Source organism: Oryzias latipes, chromosome 2 (assembly GCF_053564925.1).
Source record: "Oryzias latipes strain Hd-rR chromosome 2, Olatipes_Hd-rR_3.1".
NCBI classification, from domain to species: Eukaryota; Metazoa; Chordata; class Actinopteri; order Beloniformes; family Adrianichthyidae; genus Oryzias; species Oryzias latipes.
The window spans coordinates 2,803,411-2,825,524 of NC_136238.1; the positions used below are offsets into that span (position 1 = coordinate 2,803,411).

The 22,114-nt window shown below is 42.2% G+C and overlaps 1 protein-coding gene across 3 annotated transcripts; it reads left to right on the forward strand.

Annotated features, from left to right (window-relative positions):
- The first annotated feature begins 599 nt into the window (after positions 1 to 599).
- LOC111946370 (protein NLRC3-like) lies at positions 600 to 21,023 on the forward strand. 3 transcript variants are annotated; one of them, XM_078930522.1, is made up of 8 exons: positions 602 to 742; positions 7,689 to 7,819; positions 7,902 to 8,006; positions 8,079 to 8,189; positions 9,543 to 9,621; positions 9,782 to 9,980; positions 10,108 to 11,949; positions 12,045 to 21,023. In XM_078930522.1, exons 2-7 carry the CDS (start codon positions 7,734 to 7,736, stop codon positions 11,118 to 11,120), a joined length of 1,593 nt encoding a protein of 530 aa, XP_078786648.1. In that variant the 5' UTR covers positions 602 to 742; positions 7,689 to 7,733; the 3' UTR covers positions 11,121 to 11,949; positions 12,045 to 21,023. The 3 variants fall into 3 exon arrangements, 1 of the variants encoding a protein (XP_078786648.1); XR_013647352.1 differs by lacking the exons at positions 7,689 to 7,819; positions 7,902 to 8,006; positions 8,079 to 8,189; ... (2 more) ...; positions 10,108 to 11,949; positions 12,045 to 21,023 and adding exons at positions 855 to 2,777; positions 4,079 to 4,155; positions 4,499 to 4,609; positions 4,718 to 4,977; positions 5,929 to 6,365 and having other exon boundaries at positions 600 to 742; XR_013647354.1 differs by lacking the exons at positions 602 to 742; positions 7,689 to 7,819; positions 7,902 to 8,006; ... (3 more) ...; positions 10,108 to 11,949; positions 12,045 to 21,023 and adding exons at positions 2,266 to 2,777; positions 4,079 to 4,155; positions 4,718 to 4,977; positions 5,929 to 6,365.
- The last annotated feature ends 1,091 nt before the right edge of the window (positions 21,024 to 22,114 follow it).

The window sequence follows — 22,114 nt, forward strand, 5'->3', positions numbered from 1 at the left end:
TTCATTCCAGCTGCAGGAAACCTTGATGTTCTGAAGAATCTGCAGCCGTTCAAACACTTCCTGTTACTGAGGAACAAAGACGTCATTCAGGAATGTGGTTCTGAGAAACAGCTGAAGATCCTGATCCTTGGAGGGAAAACAGAGATTTGGAGCTTTGGAGAGATCAGTGGGACTCTTTTTCTAAACTTCCTGCAGTCATCAAAGTGTCAAACTAAAGTGTATTACTGCTCCTCACATCTTTCTCTCTGTTGGAATCTGTCAGAGTTTTTCCTGGAAGCTCTGACAGATCTGGAAGATCCACATTCTTTCACTTTGAGCTTTTCTTTGGGATCAAATCTCTGCCTCCAACGGCTGTTCTGACTGATGATCAGAAGGAGCTGTTTCCAGGAAATAGTCAGGCCCCTCCCTTCAGCTCCATCAGGAGTTTCTGCTTCAGTGTCAGTAGATGACAGATGAGGGGGGGTCATGCACGTCTGGAAGGGGGAGAACAGAAAGCAGAAGGTCACATGACCTTCACTGACATCAACTATCTGTCAATCTGACAGCTTGAAGCTCCGCCCCTCCTCCCAGTGACTAGCAGGTTTCTGGTTGAGGCTGCTCCACCTGCTGCCCCGCCCACCTGTGCTGCCCCGCCTCCATCCAGGTGGACTCTTCCTGGTTGTGAGTCAGTGATCAGTGCTGCAGCTGCGTTGACACGGTGAGGGAGACTCTTCTTCCTCTTCATCTCTTTGCAGAAACTGAAGTGAGTTTGTTTCTGGAACTTTGTCTTCACTAACTTGACTGTTTGTTTCTGAATGTTTGGAGAAGATCTTCTTCTTTCTCTGCAAACTCTCCTCCCTCTGCTGTTTCCAAAGCTTCATCATTGTTGGATCAACAACATGGAGGACTCTTCTTCATCACCTCAACAACAATCAGCTGATGCTTGTTGGCTTTTTTCATTTCTGACTCCAAACCTTCCTGTTCTCCTCCATCCAGTCTGTGGGAGAACTCCTTCCTAAAGTAATAGATTACAGTTCCAGGTAACAGAGTCCTATTTCCTCCTTCCATGTTCAGGAACTCTGGGATTCCATCAGACCAACAAGCTAGAATAGAAATGTTTGGAGCAGAGAGACCATGAGGCCTTAGTGGATGAAAACAAAGATTTTTCTGCTTTTCTTCAACTATCAATTCTATTTTTCAGATCATCTTCAATGATTTTGCTGTTAGTCTTCATAGACTCTAAACTTTAGTTGTTGTCTTCCTCATGGTGTGTTTTGTGTGTTTTTGGACAGAGTTGTGTGTCTAGTTTTTCTAGTTCAGTCATTTGAACTTTAGGACAGAGAATTGGAGCCACCATCAAAATAACAAAGAAATACATTTATCAGAATAAAGTCCTACAATTCTGACTTTTGTCTCATAATTCTCCAACTTTCTTTGTGTAGAATGACCACTTTGTCTCCTAAATGTCTAACTTTATTCTTGTAAATGTGTAGTTTTCTTTTTAAGGCGGTCCTAGTTCTCCGTGGTAGAACCTGCTTTAATGAAAGCGTTTGTTCCTGAGGCTCACAGGCCTGTAGTTCTCTGTTTGAGACCACCTCCACAGACGGGTCAGAGAGCGGTTCCTGGTCCAGAACAGGATCCACTTGGGTGGATTCAGACTGAACATTTGATCCAGATTATCAGGAAACAAACTCTGGTTCACTTTAAACCAAATGTGTCCAGTCTGAACACAGACTAAGTTTTCTTTTCATGGACTAAACTCACTTCAGCTGAATTCTGATCCTCCGATTGTGTTTCCATTGTTTTCACTTTACCAGAAATAAACTTTATGATTAGAAATCTTCATGAAACCAAATCATCCTTCATAGAAATGAGAACAACTCTGTGGAAAAGTTTTTCTTCTGCAGCTGTTCTAAAGAAACTAAAAAGTAACTCGGGACTCATGTTACAGTTTTCAGAGAGTAATCCTGTAAGGTAATGGATTACTTTAGAACAAGTAACCTGTAATGCTTTCCAGTTCAGAGGTTCTACAGTGGAATCAAAGTCTCTGTTGGAGCTTTGAGAGGAAGAATTCATGTCTTTCTTTCTTTTCTCCTCATTCTTTGATTTCTGTCTGTTTTTCTTGATGCTTCATGTTTCCTGAAGTGTAGAAACAGGAAGTTTGTTATGGAGTTATTTCAGTCTCAATAATCAGAAATGCACACAACCGGTTTTACAAATACACACGCTCCGATTCACAAATGTCATTTTATGCAAACGTGAAAAATAAATTCGGAAATACACACCCTGTGTTTCACAAACACACAGATTGTGTTTCACAAATGCACACTAAATGTTTTACAAATGCACAATAAGTGTTTCTCACAAATGTGCACACTGTTTTTCACATAAACATTTTAGGAATTCACAATAAATGTATCAGAAATGCACAGTAAGTGCTTCACAAACGTGACTTTTAGGTACACATGTGATGTGAACTCACAGATCATTCGAACTGCAGACTGTGCATTCAAAATCCCGTTCTCGTTTGTGAATCTCCCCGTGTGTGTGAGAGATTTTTCTACGGTGAATATTGAGACTCATCTGACGGAGCGGGTCAACTAATGTCACCATTGGCTAGTGAATCTGTCAATCAAACTCATCGGCAAAGCAGGCGGGTTCGCTTTTAGCCAATCGAATGGCCCCTTACACTCTTCACTCTCAACTGACGAGGGAGGGAGCTGTTCAACACAGCAGTTGGGAGGACGCGGGCGGCAAACATGGCGGAGAGGTCTTCAGAACGGGAACAGTCTCAGCCCGTAAGTAATGCATTTATTTGATTATTCCCTCGTTGTACGTCCTGTAATGTTATTGAATACTAAGTTGAAGCGGTCTCCTTAGCCAAGTGACATGTGTGAATGCTTTATGAACACTGCAGCCGAGTCGTTTGCAGAGTACCCCCACCGCAAATTAGCTTAGCTTAGCCTGTGCGGTCATATTTTTTATGAAAGCGGGGGAGGACTTATGATGGTTTTGTCAAGTTTTATACTTGGCATACCAGCTCTTCACACAACACGAGTAACTACAACCAACCAGGGGCCTCGAAACTAGCCGGCTTTCGACTCAAATTGTCTGCCTGCCCTGTGTGAGTGTGAGGGAAGTTTAAGCTAGCGCGTCGGTTCAAGCTAGATATACAGCCAATGTAGGTTCTTAACATGATTCATAAGGAGCCAAGGGGAAAACATGCCGGATTTACAGCAGCACAGAAAGTTTAATAAAAAGTATTGATTTAGAGACGGGGATTTGTTTAAACACTGATGCTATGCTAACTAGCTAGTAAGTTAGCTGTCCCGTGTGCTGCCTTTATGTAAACGCGATCCGGGTTAAAGTTAGACAGTCTTTTCACAACCCAGACTTTAAGACGGGGTGGATATGTGCAACAAAGTTAATTCATATGACATTCATGAAAACGGCATTTTTTAAACATAACATACATGAATCCACTGAGAATGAAAGAAGCCTCATTAACGTTTCTAACGTTAGAACCCGTATTCATTGTGATGACCAGCCCTATGAGATTGTGTCAGAGTGACAGCCACTAAAATCCCCGTATCTTTACTTCCAATGACAAAATGACAAGAATCCCAAACATAGTGTTTTTAGGCTGTTTTGTAGTCAATAAGTAGTCACAGAAAGGGCGGATGGGAGAAATCTGCTGTCAACAGTGATTTGAGTAGAAGTTACTGTAAATATTACACACAGGATTCCTGTGATCAGTGTCTTGTCTCTGATATTTTTTTAAAGCTGTTCTTTACTACAAGCTCAAGTTATCATAGCAAGAGTGTTTTAAAAAATTCCCCTTTCTAATATTTGAAAATTATGTAATTTAATCTCAGACAGCTAAATGATCTAATCCATGTTTGTTGTGTTTTTATTTATTCTCTAGGAATTGCTGAAGTGTGACATCCTAAATACCTTTCTATTCTATTCTATTTCATATTTTATCATCCTATTGTATTACTGTTTTACCTGTCAATTGGGAATTTAGCATTTTTGCCCCTGTAAATATCTGTCAGTTGAAAGTATTTGTACTTGTATTCCATGTATCCTGTACCTGAAGATAGCAGAGAACAACTGTGCAGACACCCACTTGGCCTTCTTCAGTGACGCTGTGAACGTTTATGGCTTTCCTCTGAGGTATTCATGTTTTTCATAAAGAAATCTTTTATTCACATATCAGGCAGTATAAGTACTTGGTTTTTTGTACAAAAATAAAATAACTTTTTTTAGACTCCTCTGAAAACAAAGCCAACTCTAAAACTTTCCCCTCGTGAATAACATTTTACCCCCCCTTAACAGTCTCTCTCACCTCATTTTTTTCCCCAGTGATACATGTAACCCACTCCTGCAATTTATCTAACCTAGAAATTCTACTTATTGGCATCATACATAAGAACATTACATTTTAAGTTGATGTGTACCGTATTGGCGATGCATTTGTAATTATGTGTTTGAGACTTGATTTTCATGTTATTGTCAGGGTGAGAGGAGATCACGGAGGAGAAATGTGGGCATAGCTGAGTTGATGCTCACAGTACGTACAACTGACACAAACGGCTTCATTGTGGGAAAAGTGTACACACAATCAACGGTGAGTTGAACCTAGTTTTAGATGCTTTAATATATACATAAAAGTGAATGATGTATTAAAAATAAATCTGACAATATAATATTTCTTTTTGCTTTTTTCCAAATACAGGATTGAGCTCCTCTGGTGTGATGTCTTCATGACTGTTACTGGTTTATATTACAACATCCTGCACTCTCCTGAGGACCAAGACTTGCTCAATATCAGTAACATCACGTATTCTGCTGCCATTACATCTTCCTACCACGCATTCAGGCCAGTTTGGATGTCTTTAGTGACGCGTGGGACAGCCAATCAGGACGGAGCAAAGCATGACACCAAATCAGCTGTGGCATTTGGGCTTGACCCAGAACCCTGTTTCTGATCCCCGGGTAAGTGCTTTATTTCAGTGTTTTTCAACCTTTGTTCTCTTGTTCCACGGTCTGACACCGGACTCTGTGGAAAGTTACACCGCTAAAGACAAGCTTTAGCTGGTATTTTTGTTATAACTGAGCGACTTTATCAGCAGAATTAAAAACAAGGAAGTGAAAACTTTAACCACTTCTCATTGGTCAGACTGATGACATGTGATTAAGCCTTCAAGAATGATTGGTGGAGACAGTTAAAGGGGCGGGACTTTTCCTTACAAGGTTATAGCTGCAGCTAAATCACGGTACTGTCAACCTTATCAAAATGTATTTTATAGAATTAAATAAACACAAAGAAAAAGTCATTTTAAGATCTTTTATATTCCTAACTACTCAGTGTTTTATCAGTGCCTGTTTGGATTAACAAAGAGCTGATTTCCTGGAGATGGAAAATGATTTCAGATCAGTGAAGTAGGGCAATTCCCCACGGCACACTTGACCATCTCCCGCGGCACACACACTGGTTGAAAAACCCTGCTTTATTTAATCTCACTGTACTGGACAACTGATTTGTGTGCAGTTCGACTAAAGTGGAAAGTATCAAGAACAGTATGATGAAATCACAATGACTACAAGGAATTTTCATCAAAAATGAATGAAAAGTATTATTGTTGTGTGGTGCAAACTATTTCCCTAAATTGTTTGGTTTTTTAAATCAAGTAGGAAGAATAGCACATCTGCAAGTTCAAAATGCATCACAATGTTTGGCATTATGAGCCATCAGCTGTACTAATCTCACTACTTTGTTAAGAGTCACTTATTTGCAAATTATAAACAGTTATGGAGATATGAGGTCTGCCTGCTAGAAACAATATAAGTCATTATTAGTGGGTCTCTGTTCCTACATAATCTAAAACATTAAAAAAAACAGTGCTGTTCATAAACAGTATCTTTTTTTTTTTTTTTTTTTGTCAGGGTATGCTGGTTCCAGAGATTGAATGGGAGGAGAGTGGATCCATGGCTGAACCTCATCCTGGGATCAATGTCCTGGTATGGGACAGTCCTCTTTTGGGTCCACAAATGTTGGAACTGCAAGACGACATCAATCCATTGTTTAATTCAGACCGTGTGGGAGTGGACCTACATCTTTACTGTCCAGTGTGTTTAGAACTTAATTTAGGTGACATAATTACATACAGAAGAAGAGAGACTGAGGGGAGCAAGACAGAGTTCAAATCAATACTGCTGTATTGTTCAAGGGACTTCATTGTATGTAAGGAAGTTATGAAAATTAGTTCCACTTTAAATAAAATTCAAATCAGTAGAGATCCCACATTTGCTTAAATTTTGATGTTTTAATCTGTCCATGTTTTCACTGAATTTTACTCTGCAATAAAGGGTGAATGTTTGCACTTTGTTGTTCTATGACCATCTTTTGTTGTGTAGTATTTAACCAGCTATAAAACCCAGAGAGATGAGGATCTTTTTGCAAGGGTGACCTGGCCAAGAGGTGTATATGTATATGGTTACAATATAAAATCACTGACATTTGTGTTATTAAAAAAATAAAATTAAGGTCAAGCAAAGTGACTTCGGGCTGAGCAGGGGAGGTGTATATTGGGCGTCTGTGATTGACAGTGAGATGAACTTGAGGTAATGTAGTCCCACTGCGTGGTACGGAGCAAAGTGATGCCAGTTTCTCCACAAAACCTTCTGTGGAAGTTAAAGATTTTTCTCCTCCACCTTCAGATGATCACGACCGAAGGGAACCGTGTCTGAGTGTTGAAATGACGCTAGCATGAAAGCTAAGAGAATAACGTACAAACAATCCCGAGTGAAACATTCATTTTAAATCTCATGACCAGTACAGAGTTCGATGGATTCTATGTCAACTGCATTCAACCACTGTTGCCTTGCTTCCAGGTCCACTGAAAAGTTGCACAAGCCAGTAATTTTTGACAACCGAAGGCAAATAAACCGACAAGCCATGCTAAGGCTAACACGCTAACGACCGACTGGTACAGAATCAAATATGGGCGGAGCTTTTGCCACCTGCAGAAAGCGTAGAGAAAGTGTAAGGGGCCATACGATTGGCTAAAAGCGAACCCGCCTGCTTTGCCGATGAGTTTGATTGACAGATTCACTAGCCAATGGTGACATTAGTTGACCCGCTCCGTCAGATGAGTCTCAATATTCACCGTAGAAAAATCTCTCACACACACGGGGAGATTCACAAACGAGAACGGGATTTTGAATGCACAGTCTGCAATTCGAATGATCTGTGAGTTCACATCACATGTGTAACTAATAATCACGTATGTGAAGCACTTAGTCTGCATTTCTGATACATTTATTGTGAATTTCTAAAATGTTTTTGTGAAAAACAGTGTGCACATTTGTGAGAAACACTTATTGTGCATTTGTAAAACATTTAGTGTGCATTTGTGAAACACAATCTGTGTGTTTGTGAAACACAGGGTGTGTATTTCCGAATTTATTTTTCACGTTTGCATAAAATGACATTTGTGAATCGGAGCGTGTGTATTTGTAAAACCGGTTGTGTGCATTTCTGATTATTGAGACTGAAATAACTCCATAGTTTGTTGTTTCTGTGTCAAAGTGACTGAATGGAAATGTTGCTGCTGCAGCTCCATGTCTCCACCTGCTGGAGGGAGAGCAGAAGTGCAGCAGCTGATGGCAGCTTCCTCTGATGATGATGAGGGTTTCCTCTGCAGGTGAAGGTGTGTGTGAGCTGATGTGGATCCAGTGAATCCAGCAGCATGGATCAGTGGGAGGAGCCACAGGAGGGAGCCCCTCCCTCTAAAAGCAGAGATGGTAACCATGACAACCAGAGCAAAGCTCAGAGGTGAGATGAACATCTCCAACTGTCCATGATCTTCTCCATGTCAGAGCTCAGGACTCACACCAGCAACCTGCATTCTCCACAGGAACCAACCTGGACTTGGATCTGGATCCAGCAGTGTTTCCTTCAGGAGTGACTTCTCAAAGGGTTATAATCCAGACTTCAAATACATCCATAAAGGACTGGAACAGTAAGTGTTTGTCAGATTTAAAGGAGCATGTCCGAACTAAACAGTTACACCCGAAACCTTCATTCCTCACAGGAACCAACCTGGACCTGGACTTGGATCTGGATCCAGCAGTGTTTCCTTCAAGAGTGACAGATCAAAGGGTCTTAATCCAGACTTCAAGGACATCCATCCAGGACTGGAACAGTGAGTGTTTGTCAGAGTTAAAGGAGGCTGGATTCTAGTTCAGATGATCTGTAGTTTTCAGATGAAGGACTTGAGGTCTGGTTCAGTTCTGGATCTCTCTGATCAGACTCACTTGGAGCATCATGTGTGTGATGAGATCTTTTCAGTTGAGTCTTCTGAGAGTCTCTGAGAGACATCAGAGATGTTGGAGAAGAAAACATGTTGACTGCTGACTCTGACTGACAGCAGCTCCAGTCTGATTCCAACCAAATCAGGAGAAAAGTTCCAGTTTTCTCTGCTTTGCTAGATTTTCTTGGTGAAAATGTCTGACTTTGGTTTCATAGTGTGGCTGATTTCTCCAAGTCTGACAATTCCACTGGTTTCTTTTTCCGGTAGAAGATTCAGATGAACATGTTCTCCTCAGTCCAGAAATGCTTGAAGAATCTTTTCAGTTTTTTTCTTTTTCTCTGTAGAAAAACATCCTCATTAATGTAGCTGCTGTGCTCCAACAGTTAAACTGTGTTGTTCTGGTGACCAAAGACATTATTTTCTAACTAATTCTGGTGTGTTTTGGCTGTAAAGGCTGTAGATCAGGGGTCTCAGACTCAGTTTACCTTGGAGCCCCTGAAGGCAGAGTCTGGCTGAGGCTGGACCCTCAGCACACATGAACATGTCTGCAGCTGGTGGGTTTATGGGAGCCAATCTGAATTAAAAAATACAATATTCGTAATATTTATGTGTGGAAAAAAGCAGTAATGTACATTCTGACTGCACATACATACGTGTGAATAACATCAGCCTTTGTTTCTGGTCATGATTGTTTCCACGGTTTCACAGGAATGCTTGAAACATCATTTCTGCATTCAAAGCCGTCCCCGGAGCTCAAACACCGTACTGAAGCCACTTTTCTGCTCCTCTGTTCTCCTGGGAGAGAGTTCTCTGGACTCAGGCAGCTCGCTATGACTGGAGTAGCCAGAAGTCCACAAGTGTCTCTATTGGTTTGTTAGGGAGGATGGTGTTAAACGCTGAGCTACAGTCCACAAAGAGCATCCCTGTTAGCTCTCCTCTAGCTCTAGGTGGGACAGAGCATCATGGAGGGCTGTGGTCACAGAGTCCTCTGTGGATGGACTGCCTCTTTAGGAAAACTGCTCAGAATCCAGACATGGGGGCAGCAGAGACATGAATCCAGCCTTTGGCTCCAAGACAGTCTAAACACTTCAGTGACTCTGTAGACATGGACAGAGAGGTGTTGATATGATCCATTGGTTTGCTGTTCTCCATCTGAACTGTGAACTAGAACATTCTAGCTGTGACATGACTCTAGTTAGTTTGGTTTCAGACAGAATGGAGGTGATTGCTGCTGATTCTCCACAGACTGGACCAGCAGAGCTCAGAGACTCCCAGTGGTCCGTCTGTCCAGCAGCATCAAACACAGCTGGACTCCATCTTTCTGGTCTGTACATGAACAACAACTACTTTCCATCATTCTGTCCACAGTCGTCTCCATGCTGCACTTTGCAGACCAGTGGATTGTCAGAGTGTCCAACATGGAGCTGATGTTTGGCTCCATGACTTCACTCTGATTGGCTCATTCATCTGGAATTCTGTTGCAGCTGCTGGAGGACAACATTGTCACTTTTGTCAAGAAGGAGCTGAAGAAGATCCAGAAGCTTCTGAGTCACAGGGAGGAAGAGGAGGAGCTGGAGGCTGAAGATGAAGAGCAGAGGAGCAGCAGAGAGTCAGTGATGAAGATCACAGTGAACTTCCTGAGGAGGATGAAGCAGGAGGAGCTGGCTGATGGACTGCAGAGCAGTAAGAGGATTTCTCTGAAGGTTTCAGCTGCTGAGAAATGAAGATTTCCTGATGTCTCAACAGGGATTCAAACCCTCATCATTCAGGGCTGCAGAGACTTGATTTACTGTTTGTTGTCTTCATTCAGGATCTGCTGCTGCAGTTTGTCGACATGAAGTCCAATCTGGTCTGCAGAAGAAGTTCCAGTGTGTGTTTGAGGGGATGGCTAAAGCAGGAAGCCCAACCCTTCTGAATGAGATCTACACAGAGCTCTTCGTCACAGAGGGAGGAAGAGGAGAGCTAAATGAAGAACATGAGGTCAGACAGATTGAAGCAGCATCCAGGAAAGCAGACAGAGCAGAAACAAGCATCAGACAAGAAGAGCTCTTCCAACTCCCAGCTGGAAGACCAGAACCAATCAGAACCGTGATGACTAAGGGAGTGGCTGGCATCGGGAAAACAGTCTTAACACAGAAGTTCACTCTGGACTGGGCTGAAGGCAAAGCCCACCAGAACCTCCACTTCACATTTTTATTCACTTTCAGACAGCTGAATGTGCTGAAAGAGGAGAAGTTCAGCTTGGTGGAACTTGTTCATCACTTCTTCCCTGAAACCAAACAAGCAGGAATCTGCAGCTTTGAAGACTTCCAGGTCCTCTTCATCTTTGATGGTCTGGATGAGAGTCGACTTCCTCTGGACTTCCACAAGACTCAGATCCTGAAGGACCCTAGAAAGTCCACCTCAGTGGCTGATCTGCTGACAAACCTCATCAGGGGGAACCTGCTTCCCTCTGCTCTCCTCTGGATAACCACACGACCTGCAGCAGCCAATCAGATCCCTGCTGAGTGTGTTGACATGGTGACAGAGGTCAGAGGGTTCAATGATCCACAGAAGGAGGAGTACTTCAGGAAGAGGTTCAGAGATGAAGAGCAGGCCAGCAGGATCATCTCCCACATCCAGAGATCCAGAAGCCTCCACATCATGTGCCACATCCCAGTCTTCTGCTGGATCACTGCTACAGTTCTGGAGGATCTGCTGAAGAGCAGAGGAAGAGGAGAGCTGCCCAAGAGCCTGACTGAGATGTACATCCACTTCCTGGTGGTTCAGGCCAAAGTCCAGAAGGTCAAGTATGATGGAGGAGCTGAGACAGATCCTCACTGAGTCCAGAGAGCAAGAAGATGATGGAGTCTCTGGGAAAACTGGCTTTTGAGCAGCTGCAGAAAGGAAACCTGATCTTCTATGAATCCGACCTGACAGAGTGTGGCATCGATCTCAGAGCAGCCTCAGTGTACTCAGGAGTGTTCACACAGGTCTTTAGAGAGGAGAGAGGCCTGTACCAGGACAAGGTCTTCTGCTTCATCCATCTGAGTGTTCAGGAGTTTCTGGCTGCTCTTCATGTCCACCTGACCTTCATCACCTCCAAACTCAACCTCATGGAGGAACAGAATAAAAGACCCTCAACGATTCTCAAACTGAAACAGAGCAGTCCAGTCCAGTTCTACCAGAGTGCTGTGAAGAAGGCCTTACAGAGTCCAAACGGACACCTGGACTTGTTCCTCCGCTTCCTCCTGGGTCTTTCACTGCAGACCAATCAGAGTCTCCTACGAGGTCTGCTGACTCAGACAGGAAGTAGCTCACAGACCAATCAGGAAACAGTCCAGTTCATCAAGAAGAAGATCAGTGAGGATCTGTCTGCAGAGAGAAGCATCAACCTGTTCCACTGTTTGAATGAACTGAATGATGGATCTCTAGTGGAGGAGATCCAACAGTTCCTGAGGTCAGGACGTCTCTCCAGAGAAAAGCTGTCTCCTCTTCAGAGGTCAGGAGGTCTCTCCACAGATAAACTGTCTCCTGCTCAGTTGTCTGCTCTGGCCTTCATCTTACTGTCATCAGGAGAAGATCTGGAAGAGTTTGACCTGCAGAAATACTGTGGTTCAGAGGAGGCTCTTCTGAGGCTGCTGCCAGTGGTCAAAGCCTCCAACAAAGCTCTGTAAGAACTCTCATGAAAATCACCTTCAGTGAACAAATGAATCTGATGGAAACATGAAAGATTCAATAACTGCTGTCTGTCTTTGTTATCTGCAGACTGATAGGCTGTAATCTGTCAGAGAGAAGCTGTGCAGCTCTGTCCTCAGTTCTCAGCTCTCAGTCCTCCAGACTCAGACTTCTGGACCTGAGTTTCAACGACCTGCAGGATTCTGGAGTGAAGCTACTGTCAGCCGGACTGGAGAGTCCAGACTGTAAACTGGAGACTCTCAGGTCAGCTTTCATTCAAATGTTGATTCTCTACAGTCTTTTTCAACCAGTGTGCCGTGAGAGATGATCAGATGTGCTGCTGGAAATGACTCATTTTTACTGATCTAAAACATTTACCATCTCCAGAATATCAGCTCCATGTTCATCAAATAGGTCCATGTTTCACTCTGACGCTTTTGTGGAGCTCTTTGTAGTAGAAATACACTGGATCTCTCAGCATCTTCCATGTCTTTCATGAGGAGACAGAGAAAAACTTTGACGGAAGCTCTTCCCACACGCGGCGGGAGCGTCAGATTTAGAAACACACTTTTGGACGAACGTCCAGCAGCCACTTTGATTGGTGGACGTGAATCTGAGGTGGTTAAAACAAAAGTGGGGGACATGAATGAAGTGGGAGGAAAGAGAAGGGGACCATGGGACACGTCTGTGTAGAACTGGGGCTAATTATCCGTATGGATCACAGATCATCTGTGTTCCTCTAGTAGCTTCCCGCGTGATAAAATAATGAAGTTCAGAGACGTGAGTCTGTCCAGCATCAGGACCACTGATTTCACTACAACTCCCATGATGCATTGCACTAATGTGACGCATCTCTCACTGCACTGCTGTTAACTGTCATGAAGCTCAACAAAAACAAACCTCTGTTCTAACAGTCTGAAAATGTTCATGATGAAATCAGGAAAACAGTTCATTTCTCCTTCAAGATTTTGTTGGAGAACAAAAGAATTCAAGTCAAAGATTCATCTTTATTAAAGAACTGCTTTCTAATAATTTCTGGATTGAAGGAATGATTCTATTTCACTCTTCAAGCACTTCTGAAAAACTGTCTAAAACTTGTCAAACATGCTGTATTTACAGATGTGTTCAAAAAGTACAGTTGCTCTTGTAGAAAATGTATGTTTTAATATCTTATTCTTCATTATGTTATAGCTTTATCTTTAGTGTGAAGTGAACTCATTTTGAACTCATCAGGACTTATTCTCCAGTGACCTTCACTTGTGCTTTGTAGTTGCAGCAGCAACTAGGACTTCTTTGTGCAAATCTAGGAGTTTCCAGAGATGCAATAAATATGTCATGGACTACATTTCTACTATCTGGGTTGAACACCTTATCCTTGGGAAAGTGTTCAGATTCGTGTTCTCATGTGGAGGTTGGAGCTGACCTTTGCTCTGGATACCGGTAAAGGAACCTTGGGTTGTCCAGGAATGATTTACTCTGACCAGATGGGGACTCTTTTGATCATCGGACTGTGTGCGCCGGTGAAAACGGGCCCCCGAGAGGCGGAGCGCATCTGAAGTTGGCAGCCGTCAGCTATTGGCCAGAGGAAGCAGGCGGGCTATCAGCTGACGAATCAGAGGGACCAGGGGCGGAGATCCAGCGACCATGCTCTTTCCGGAAGGCGGAGATTCAAACACATCTTAAAAAGACTGGTTTTAAAGTTTTCCATTGTTCTTAGGAAAATCTACGAGTAATTCGCATGTAACTTGTGCGTCAGTAGATCTTTACTTGAGAATCCAGATATATCTGCATTAATGTTTTAAACTGTGCTTTAGAACTATTGTCAGGGAAATAAACTCTGTGTATTTTTAAACCGGTTGAATCCTTGTTTGTTTTACCACTCTCGACTATCGAACACGCATGGATGGAAAGAACCCAAAAACGGACGATTCTCTTTCCTTCAATTTGGTGACCCCGATACGTGAAGTCGGGGGTGAATAGGAAACGCGGACCAGACCGATTGGACCACATCATAGTGGCTTATTACGAGATTTCTGAGACTTTCGACGTAAAGTCTGGGGATGCTTCCTGCCATGCGGTCGACTTCTTCAGAGGCCTCATTCATAATCATGGTGAGCAGAGCCTTTTGTAAAGTCTGCGTATTGATGATCTCAAATTAAAGGAGAAGTCGATTGTATGAGTGGCACAGTGTACCCTATACGAACGAACGGGCGAGCGCACCCCAGTAAATAAGTGTTGGGTTCACCCTCCCTAGAACAGCGAATTGAACGGTGGCAAAATATACACTTTGGACAGCAGTAAATTTTGAAAAATTGGACATTTATAAATTATGCAGGTTTTTCGTCTGTTCGGCCTGTAAAAATTGAACGTTGGCAAATTGGGAGCTTGTGATATTTGGAAAGCAGCAAATTGACTAGGTTTGTGTCTGTTCAACCTGTTAAGAAATCCCTTACGAAAAACAGAGTTATTATAGGAACTAATTTTGCGCGTCTAGGATTTTCGGAAACACCAAGGAGGCTTCGGCCTCTACAAATTATTTTTTTATACGCGGAGAGAAACCAAAGAAGGATTCAAAATAAACATGAGCGCTGAATTTGACAGAAGATGAGGAAAATTGTGCATTTTGTCAGGACAAAAACATGACTTGACGACTGACTGATGACAATACAGACGTGATCGCTGATGAACGGACTGAATGTATGAGATTTTGGAGACGTGACTGCTTATGAATGAAATGTATGCATGAGATTTTGGAAAGTATGGGATGAAAAACTGTTTGAAAGTAGCGAATTTTGGCTTTATTTTCCATGTTTCTGTGTGAAATGTTTTCTCTATGGACGTGGCCATCTTGTTTCGAATTAGCCAATAACGGGACGTTTTAGTTTCTTTCGAATGCGTCGACAGCTCTGATTGGCTTTGTTTGTACCATGTGGTCGGCGTGACGGCGTCCATGGAGACCGAAATGTTCAACCTGCGCTAAACTTTCATGGAACAAAGCTTAAGAGTTTGCGATCTAATTTGTGGTAAAATAACAACTGACATTGTAGTTATTGAGCGTGGTCATGACCTCGGTTGTAAGACGTCGATAAAAACAAATTTCAGTGGTCTTAGTTCGACGAAAAAGATTTTTAAGTAGAAAGGAGTCTATGAGCAGCGCTTCCGATGGAAGTTTAAGCCACAACAGCAGCTTGACTGCAGCTGCAGCCTGCAGCAACGGTCTCTGTTCTGCCTCTGTCGAACGTAGCCTAACTTTCTCTGGAATTTGCCTAAAGTTGGGCAAATCTTTCTAAAACACAGTAAGGTAATATCGGTCCAATATATTTTGTGTAAAATGATTTTGCAATTATTTCGGTTTTCTTATTTTGAATAAATGTCTCTACTTTATTTTGTAATTCCTAATTACCATGATTTAGTTAAGTTTTGCTAAAAAGTAATGCTATTGACACTAATTGTAAGTATTTGTTGGTTTAGATCCGGACTCCCTTAAAAAGAATGTTTGCAATGTTTAATTTATTTTATATGTTTATATGTTTTGATATTTCTCAGATTACTTAGTGTTGGTGTTAAAGGATTTATTGGTGTTTAAAGATAGTTTGCAGCAGATCCCATGTTTTGATGTAATTATAGTTTGAAGACAGTGTAAGTGGATGTTGTACAGAATGGGGAAAGGACAAAGCAGTGAATTAAAGTAGAAATGAACGGCATTGGAAGTGATAGAGGGTCTGTGGACACAGAAAGGTATGGTAAGGTAAGGAAAGGTGCTGGTTCTAGTAGAACAGAAGAAGGGAGAACATGAATGTTAATGCTAGTGATAAACGATTCATTTCAGTGAAATGGTTTATCTTGTTTATCTGTAAGGTGCCTAATTTGTTGTGTTATGTCTTTTGGTGTGGTTTTGAGAAAACGGTTAAAAGTTATTGTCTGCGTATTGATTGTCTGTGTTTTAACGAACCTGTTGTGGTTTAGAGTGTGAATTGTGTTTTTAGTTAAATAAGGAAAAGCTTAAATTGTGGAATTTTGTTGCTTTTAGCACTTCTCAGAATTCTTTTTGTAGGACAGCAAGTCCTTAATGGTAAGTCAAAACAATTTGTCTTTGTTTCTGGATTAAAAGTGAATGATTAGCTGCCAGTATGCATCTAAAACAATGTATTTTTCAAAGATTTTGCTCCACATCCGTCATATAGTTCAGAGAAAAGTTTAAGGTTTTTTTCCTTTGCTGATTTTCATCATTGATTAACCAACTTTAGCATCCATAGAGTTGGTGATGGTGAAAAGAAAGCATGACAGTAACAAATCTGCTTTAACAACATCTGCAGTAACAACATGTTTTTTCCAAGCAGCACATAGCTTTAATGTTGCAGGAAAGGTGCAGAGCCGTCCTGAGACCTCATAAATCTTTACACAGAAAACCCCCTCTGCTTCATTGGGTGAGTGACAAAAAGAGCATTTCTCAGTTCTCTGGCTTCACAGGAAGGAGCCGTGTTAGGAGTGACTGACCCTCAGGTCAGCTCCGCTAATCAAATGAAGCCATGACTGCATGCATGGAGAATGCATCGGAGCGTCTGCGAGGTGATAAGAGTCGATTTAAAATACATCTGTTTCATCACTGCAGAGCACATTTGAAGAAAAAGGACAAAGGGAGGAGTTGAACAACTGAAAAACAGTCATTTACACTGCAGGAACAATCCACTCTGGATAATGAAGGTGTTTAAAAAAAAAAAAAAGAAAGCACATAACATGATGAGTTTAAATACCCTCAGGACCTGTAGCAATGTTCAGGTATCGGAGGCCGGGACGGGAGGACGGGTATCCCCTCCTGGAAGGCGTGGGCCACCCAGGGACCCCCCAGCAGCAGCTGGAAATGGCATCTGTGGCGCTCAGGACATATGGCAACGACTGCCCACAACAAGGTACCCAACAGCAGAATGCACAGACCAGGAGCAGAGGACATGAACAGCACCCACAACCGCTCCAAGCTCCTCCACCGTGGCGAGGACCACAGGTGGCAAGTCGGACAATACCACTTGGTGATGTAGGAGCCATGGTCCCTTTCAAGCTCAGAGGTAACTCCATGAATGGACACTGGTGCAATGTGTTCCTCTATAAACTGCCGGTTGCCTCCATCAGCTCTGACAAATGAACATATGACTCCTCAAACCCGGCAAAAGACCATCCAACTGACTTTTGACCAGATGGTGGAACATTCATTTGTGCATTCACCACACACGCCTGTGAATCTGTTGGGACGGAACGTTTTTGTCAAAACAGGAGCCAGCATTCTTTCAGACTGGATGCCATGCCACACCCCACAGCCAACCCCTACTGCTGACACCTGCTGGATCCAGAGGGCCCTGAAACGCCAGGTGTGTCCATGTATTTCGGGTTTGGATGCCATGAGTCCTGTCCTAGAAGCAATATTTTTCCGCCTCCGATGACCTGAACTGCACATTCTATTATGACAGAGAGGATGATCAACTGTACCGGGAAGCATTTCATCAGGTAGATGGCCATACGTGGTATTTAAACTACACTGACATATAAATTGGTCAAGAGGGTGTATAGTTTATTTTTTATTCACACACTCACATTTGCCATGATACCGGAAGTTAGTCACACCTGTATCGCACATAGAATTAGCACTCCCCTGGTCATGAAGTTCGGCAACTCAGACCCATGACTGAGAGGGATGTAAACAAACATCTGTCTAAACTGGGATTTTCAGTTGTTCACTTCTCTCCCTCAATAAATATGTACAGGATAACTTTGTCTTCAAGTACTACCTCCTCAGTTCTGGAGCATTTCTACATCGTCAGTCATCGCAGCAGATAGAAGACAGATCATGAAGATGCAGAGGTGATGTTAAAAACGCTCTCTGATGCTTCATGGTCAACAGGTTCATTTGATGTTTGTTCATGCTCCACTGCTTCCCCGGTGGAGATTCAGGTAACTGTAGGAACAAATGTTTTTAGATCTCAGCGCAGCTGAGTGAAGGATGCAGATGAAGGGATGATGGAAACTCAGTTTGGTTTGTGGAACTCTGGTGTAATTGAGCATTCGTATTTTTCGTGGTGTACTCCTTTTTAGACCGGTATTACAAGCAGATAATAAAACTTATCGCATGGCACATGATTTAAGGGCTGTTAGTGAAGTCATCATTACTCCAGTCCTCCCTGTGCCTGATCTACATCGCATGCTGTCAACTTTAGCCCCACAATGTGTGTGGTTCACTGCTATTGCTTTAGCAAGTGCCTTCTTTTGCATTCCATTACATGAGAACAGCAGACATCTATTCGTGTTTCAGTGTAAAGGTTTCAGTTTGCAGTACACAGCTTGCCACAAGGATTTAAATATTCTCCTGGCATTTTCAATCACTGTTTAAAGTTTCTCCGACAGGATATTATGCTATTAGAGGGTTGTGTTTTTGATGTAAGGTTGATTAGCTCCTGCTAACGGCACCGACTGCTGAAATCTGCCTGCAAGTAATGAAAGATCTTCTTTTGACGTTGTTTGATTTGGGTTTTGAAGTGTCTAACAGGAATTTGCAACGTTGCAGAAGGAAAGTCCCATTTTTAGGTACAACTGTTTCCAGCACAGGCTCTTCAATGTCTATGGAGCATAGAAAGTCTGTTTTGCAGCATAAATGTCCAGAGACAGTAAGAGAAATTATGGTTTTCTTGAGTCTTTGTGGTTATGGAAGACATTTTCTTCTTTGTTTTGTGGAACCTCCTGCTCCTTGAGGTCAATGCTAAACGGCAAGGGTGACAGACCTCACGGCTGCAAGGCAACGACAATAAGTGGTTTCATTTCTTCACCTTGTGATCTTGCTTTTCACAGGACCGTGGACAAGGATGCCTGTTAATCTGAACGGTGCACTGATCTGTCTGTTCTCCTATTTTATGTTCAATTTCTATTTTTAATCAATTTATATTTTTCCTTTCAATTAATCTGGTTTTGTGTTTGTGCCTTATCTCTGTTTGACTCTGCAATGTTTCCACTCCAAGAGAGGGAGATGGACATTAGGGAGTCTTAAGGAAATTGTTTTATTATCATCGTCAAATTGTTTTATTATTATCATTTAAATGTATTTGTTTAGAAGGGATGTTTAAATGGTAACTCAGATTGACCTTTTTCACTTTTTCTACAGCTTTGTGTGTGTGTTCCTCTCGTTCACTCATCCTCAGCAAGGATGAGGAAGTTTTACGACACTGTCCTGGGTTGATAAGGCAGTTATACGACTGTCTCTAATGAACTTTTCTTTTTGTCTTGAATTTTTTTCTTCCCCACTTGTGTTCTTAATGACAGCATGAGGAGAAGCAGACCTTTGAGAAGAGAAACACTGATGGACTTTTTCCCATCACATTTGCTGCTCTCCCCTCCGCAGGCGTAACATGATTCTTGTGTCTTGTGTTTTGTTTTTCTAATATGGTTTTTGGATTATTGTTTTTTATATTTAAGTTACTGACCCTAACGCTAATCAATATTTAGATCCACAGCAGATTCATCTTTGGGAGAAGGTACATATGTGTGGACACTCCAATTCTTTTACAGCTGTTCTGTTGTGTCCTCTGTATCAGATCTCTAATTACCAGGTTTATTGAGAAGTTCATAGGAGGCCTGGTCCAAGCTGGTCAGAGCTTGTGGGACATACAGAAGGACGCGAGTGTTCGAGGCCCTGAAGGATCTTTTGGATTTTGTTGCATTTTACTTATTGCTATTCTTATTTAGGTAGAGCGCATGTATCACAGCCCCTCCAATGGGACCCCATGGAGGAGATGGAAGTAATTTCCTGAATTACGCTTGCTGTTATGTTTAACAATTCTGTTTTTCTTTTAGTCATCTGTGTGATTTTGTTCTGCCTTAACATGTCTCGCTTTCCTCCCCCTTAATTCCAGGTGTTCTTTTGCTTTACAGGAACTGTTATCTTTTTTACGGTTATGCTTTTTTTTTTTACTATTTGACTTTGACTTACACCGAATTAGACTTTGAATTTGTTTTATTTGCCTTGTTTACCACTTTAGTTTTTGTACTATGTAACTTTACTTAATGACATTGTGCCAAGGGGTTAGGTCGATCTTGTAAGCATGGGCATCCTTCGGGGTGGTTGTCGCAGGAGCACGGAGCCGTCGCAAGACTTTTCCTGTCAGACTGAACACTGAATGTTTACTGATGCTCCGACAGGTTTCGCTTGCCCGTTCAAGCATGGACGCCTAACTCCTTTGAAATATTTTGTGTTCCAGACTGTGCGGGCTTGAGACCACAGCTGTCGGGTCAGGTGGACCTGTTTGTAATGTTTTGTTGTTTTTGAGTGTTGTAGTGTTAAATCTTTTAGGTGATCACACTTTGTGTGATCAAGAGAGGGAAATGTAGAAAATGTATGTTTTAATATCTTATTCTTCATTATGTTATAGCTTTATCTTTAGTGTGAAGTGAACTCATTTTGAACTCATCAGGACTTATTCTCCAGTGACCTTCACTTGTGCTTTGTAGTTGCAGCAGCAACTAGGACTTCTTTGTGCAAATCTAGGAGTTTCCAGAGATGCAATAAATATGTCATGGACTACATTTCTACTATCTGGGTTGAACACCTTATCCTTGGGAAAGTGTTCAGATTCGTGTTCTCATGTGGAGGTTGGAGCTGACCTTTGCTCTGGATACCGGTAAAGGAACCTTGGGTTGTCCAGGAATGATTTACTCTGACCAGATGGGGACTCTTTTGATCATCGGACTGTGTGCGCCGGTGAAAACGGGCCCCCGAGAGGCGGAGCGCATCTGAAGTTGGCAGCCGTCAGCTATTGGCCAGAGGAAGCAGGCGGGCTATCAGCTGACGAATCAGAGGGACCAGGGGCGGAGATCCAGCGACCATGCTCTTTCCGGAAGGCGGAGATTCAAACACATCTTAAAAAGACTGGTTTTAAAGTTTTCCATTGTTCTTAGGAAAATCTACGAGTAATTCGCATGTAACTTGTGCGTCAGTAGATCTTTACTTGAGAATCCAGATATATCTGCATTAATGTTTTAAACTGTGCTTTAGAACTATTGTCAGGGAAATAAACTCTGTGTATTTTTAAACCGGTTGAATCCTTGTTTGTTTTACCACTCTCGACTATCGAACACGCATGGATGGAAAGAACCCAAAAACGGACGATTCTCTTTCCTTCACTCTACAAAAACATAATCACCGTTTTGAAAGAATGTTAGTTTGGTTTGGTAAGGTTTACACGAAACTGCATTTAATAAACTGGAAGGAAAAACGGCTACCTGGACACATTTTCATATTATTTAGTTGAACATTATTATTAAAAACTATTATTTTTTAGGGAAAAAAAGCTTCAACTTTAAATGTTTTGTGGTTCAATTAATCCAAAAATGCTGGTTAGATCGTGGAGGGACTGTACATTAATACAGACTACAGAGTTTCACTTTTTTATTTTTGGTCGCTTGTGTGACGCAGGATTTTTGTCAAGAAAAAAGTGAACCTTGGCTGAAAAAAGAATTATGAATTCATGAATAAGCAACTTTGTTTTCGTGAATCAGCAAATTTGTTTACATGAATCAGCAACTTTGTTTTCCTGAATTTTTATCATCTGTAAATTATCTGCAGGGGGTTTAAACTTTCTATATTCACCTTATTTGTGTCAGATCCATTAAAATGTGATCCAGATTTACTATTTGGAAACAGGATCTCTTGCATCTGGCATTTTACCGCTTTCCCAGTATTTCATAAAGGGGCCAAGGACAGGGTCTTGCCGCTGCAATGTGTTGAGGTCTGAAGGAGACAACCCAGGCAAAGTACTTATCTCAGCTTGCACCCCTAAAACCCTCTGTTTCTAAAGGCCTAGCCTCTGACAACTCCAACACTGGATGCTGACGGGACAACGCATCAGCACTGGCATTTTGGGAACCTGGGCGATACTTTATTGTTAAATCATACCCAGCCAGCTCAGATGCCCACCTCTGCTCTGTGGCACCCAACTTTGCTGTCGCTAGATGACTTAACGGGTTGTTGTCCGTGAACTCTGTGCATGCGTTCCCCAGCAGATACTCCCGAAACTTATCCGTAACCGCCTAATGAAGTGCCACAAGCTCCAACGTCATAGAGCTGTAGTTGTTCATGTTCCTTTCAGTTGGCTTTAAGCTACGACTTGCAAAAGCCACAGGGC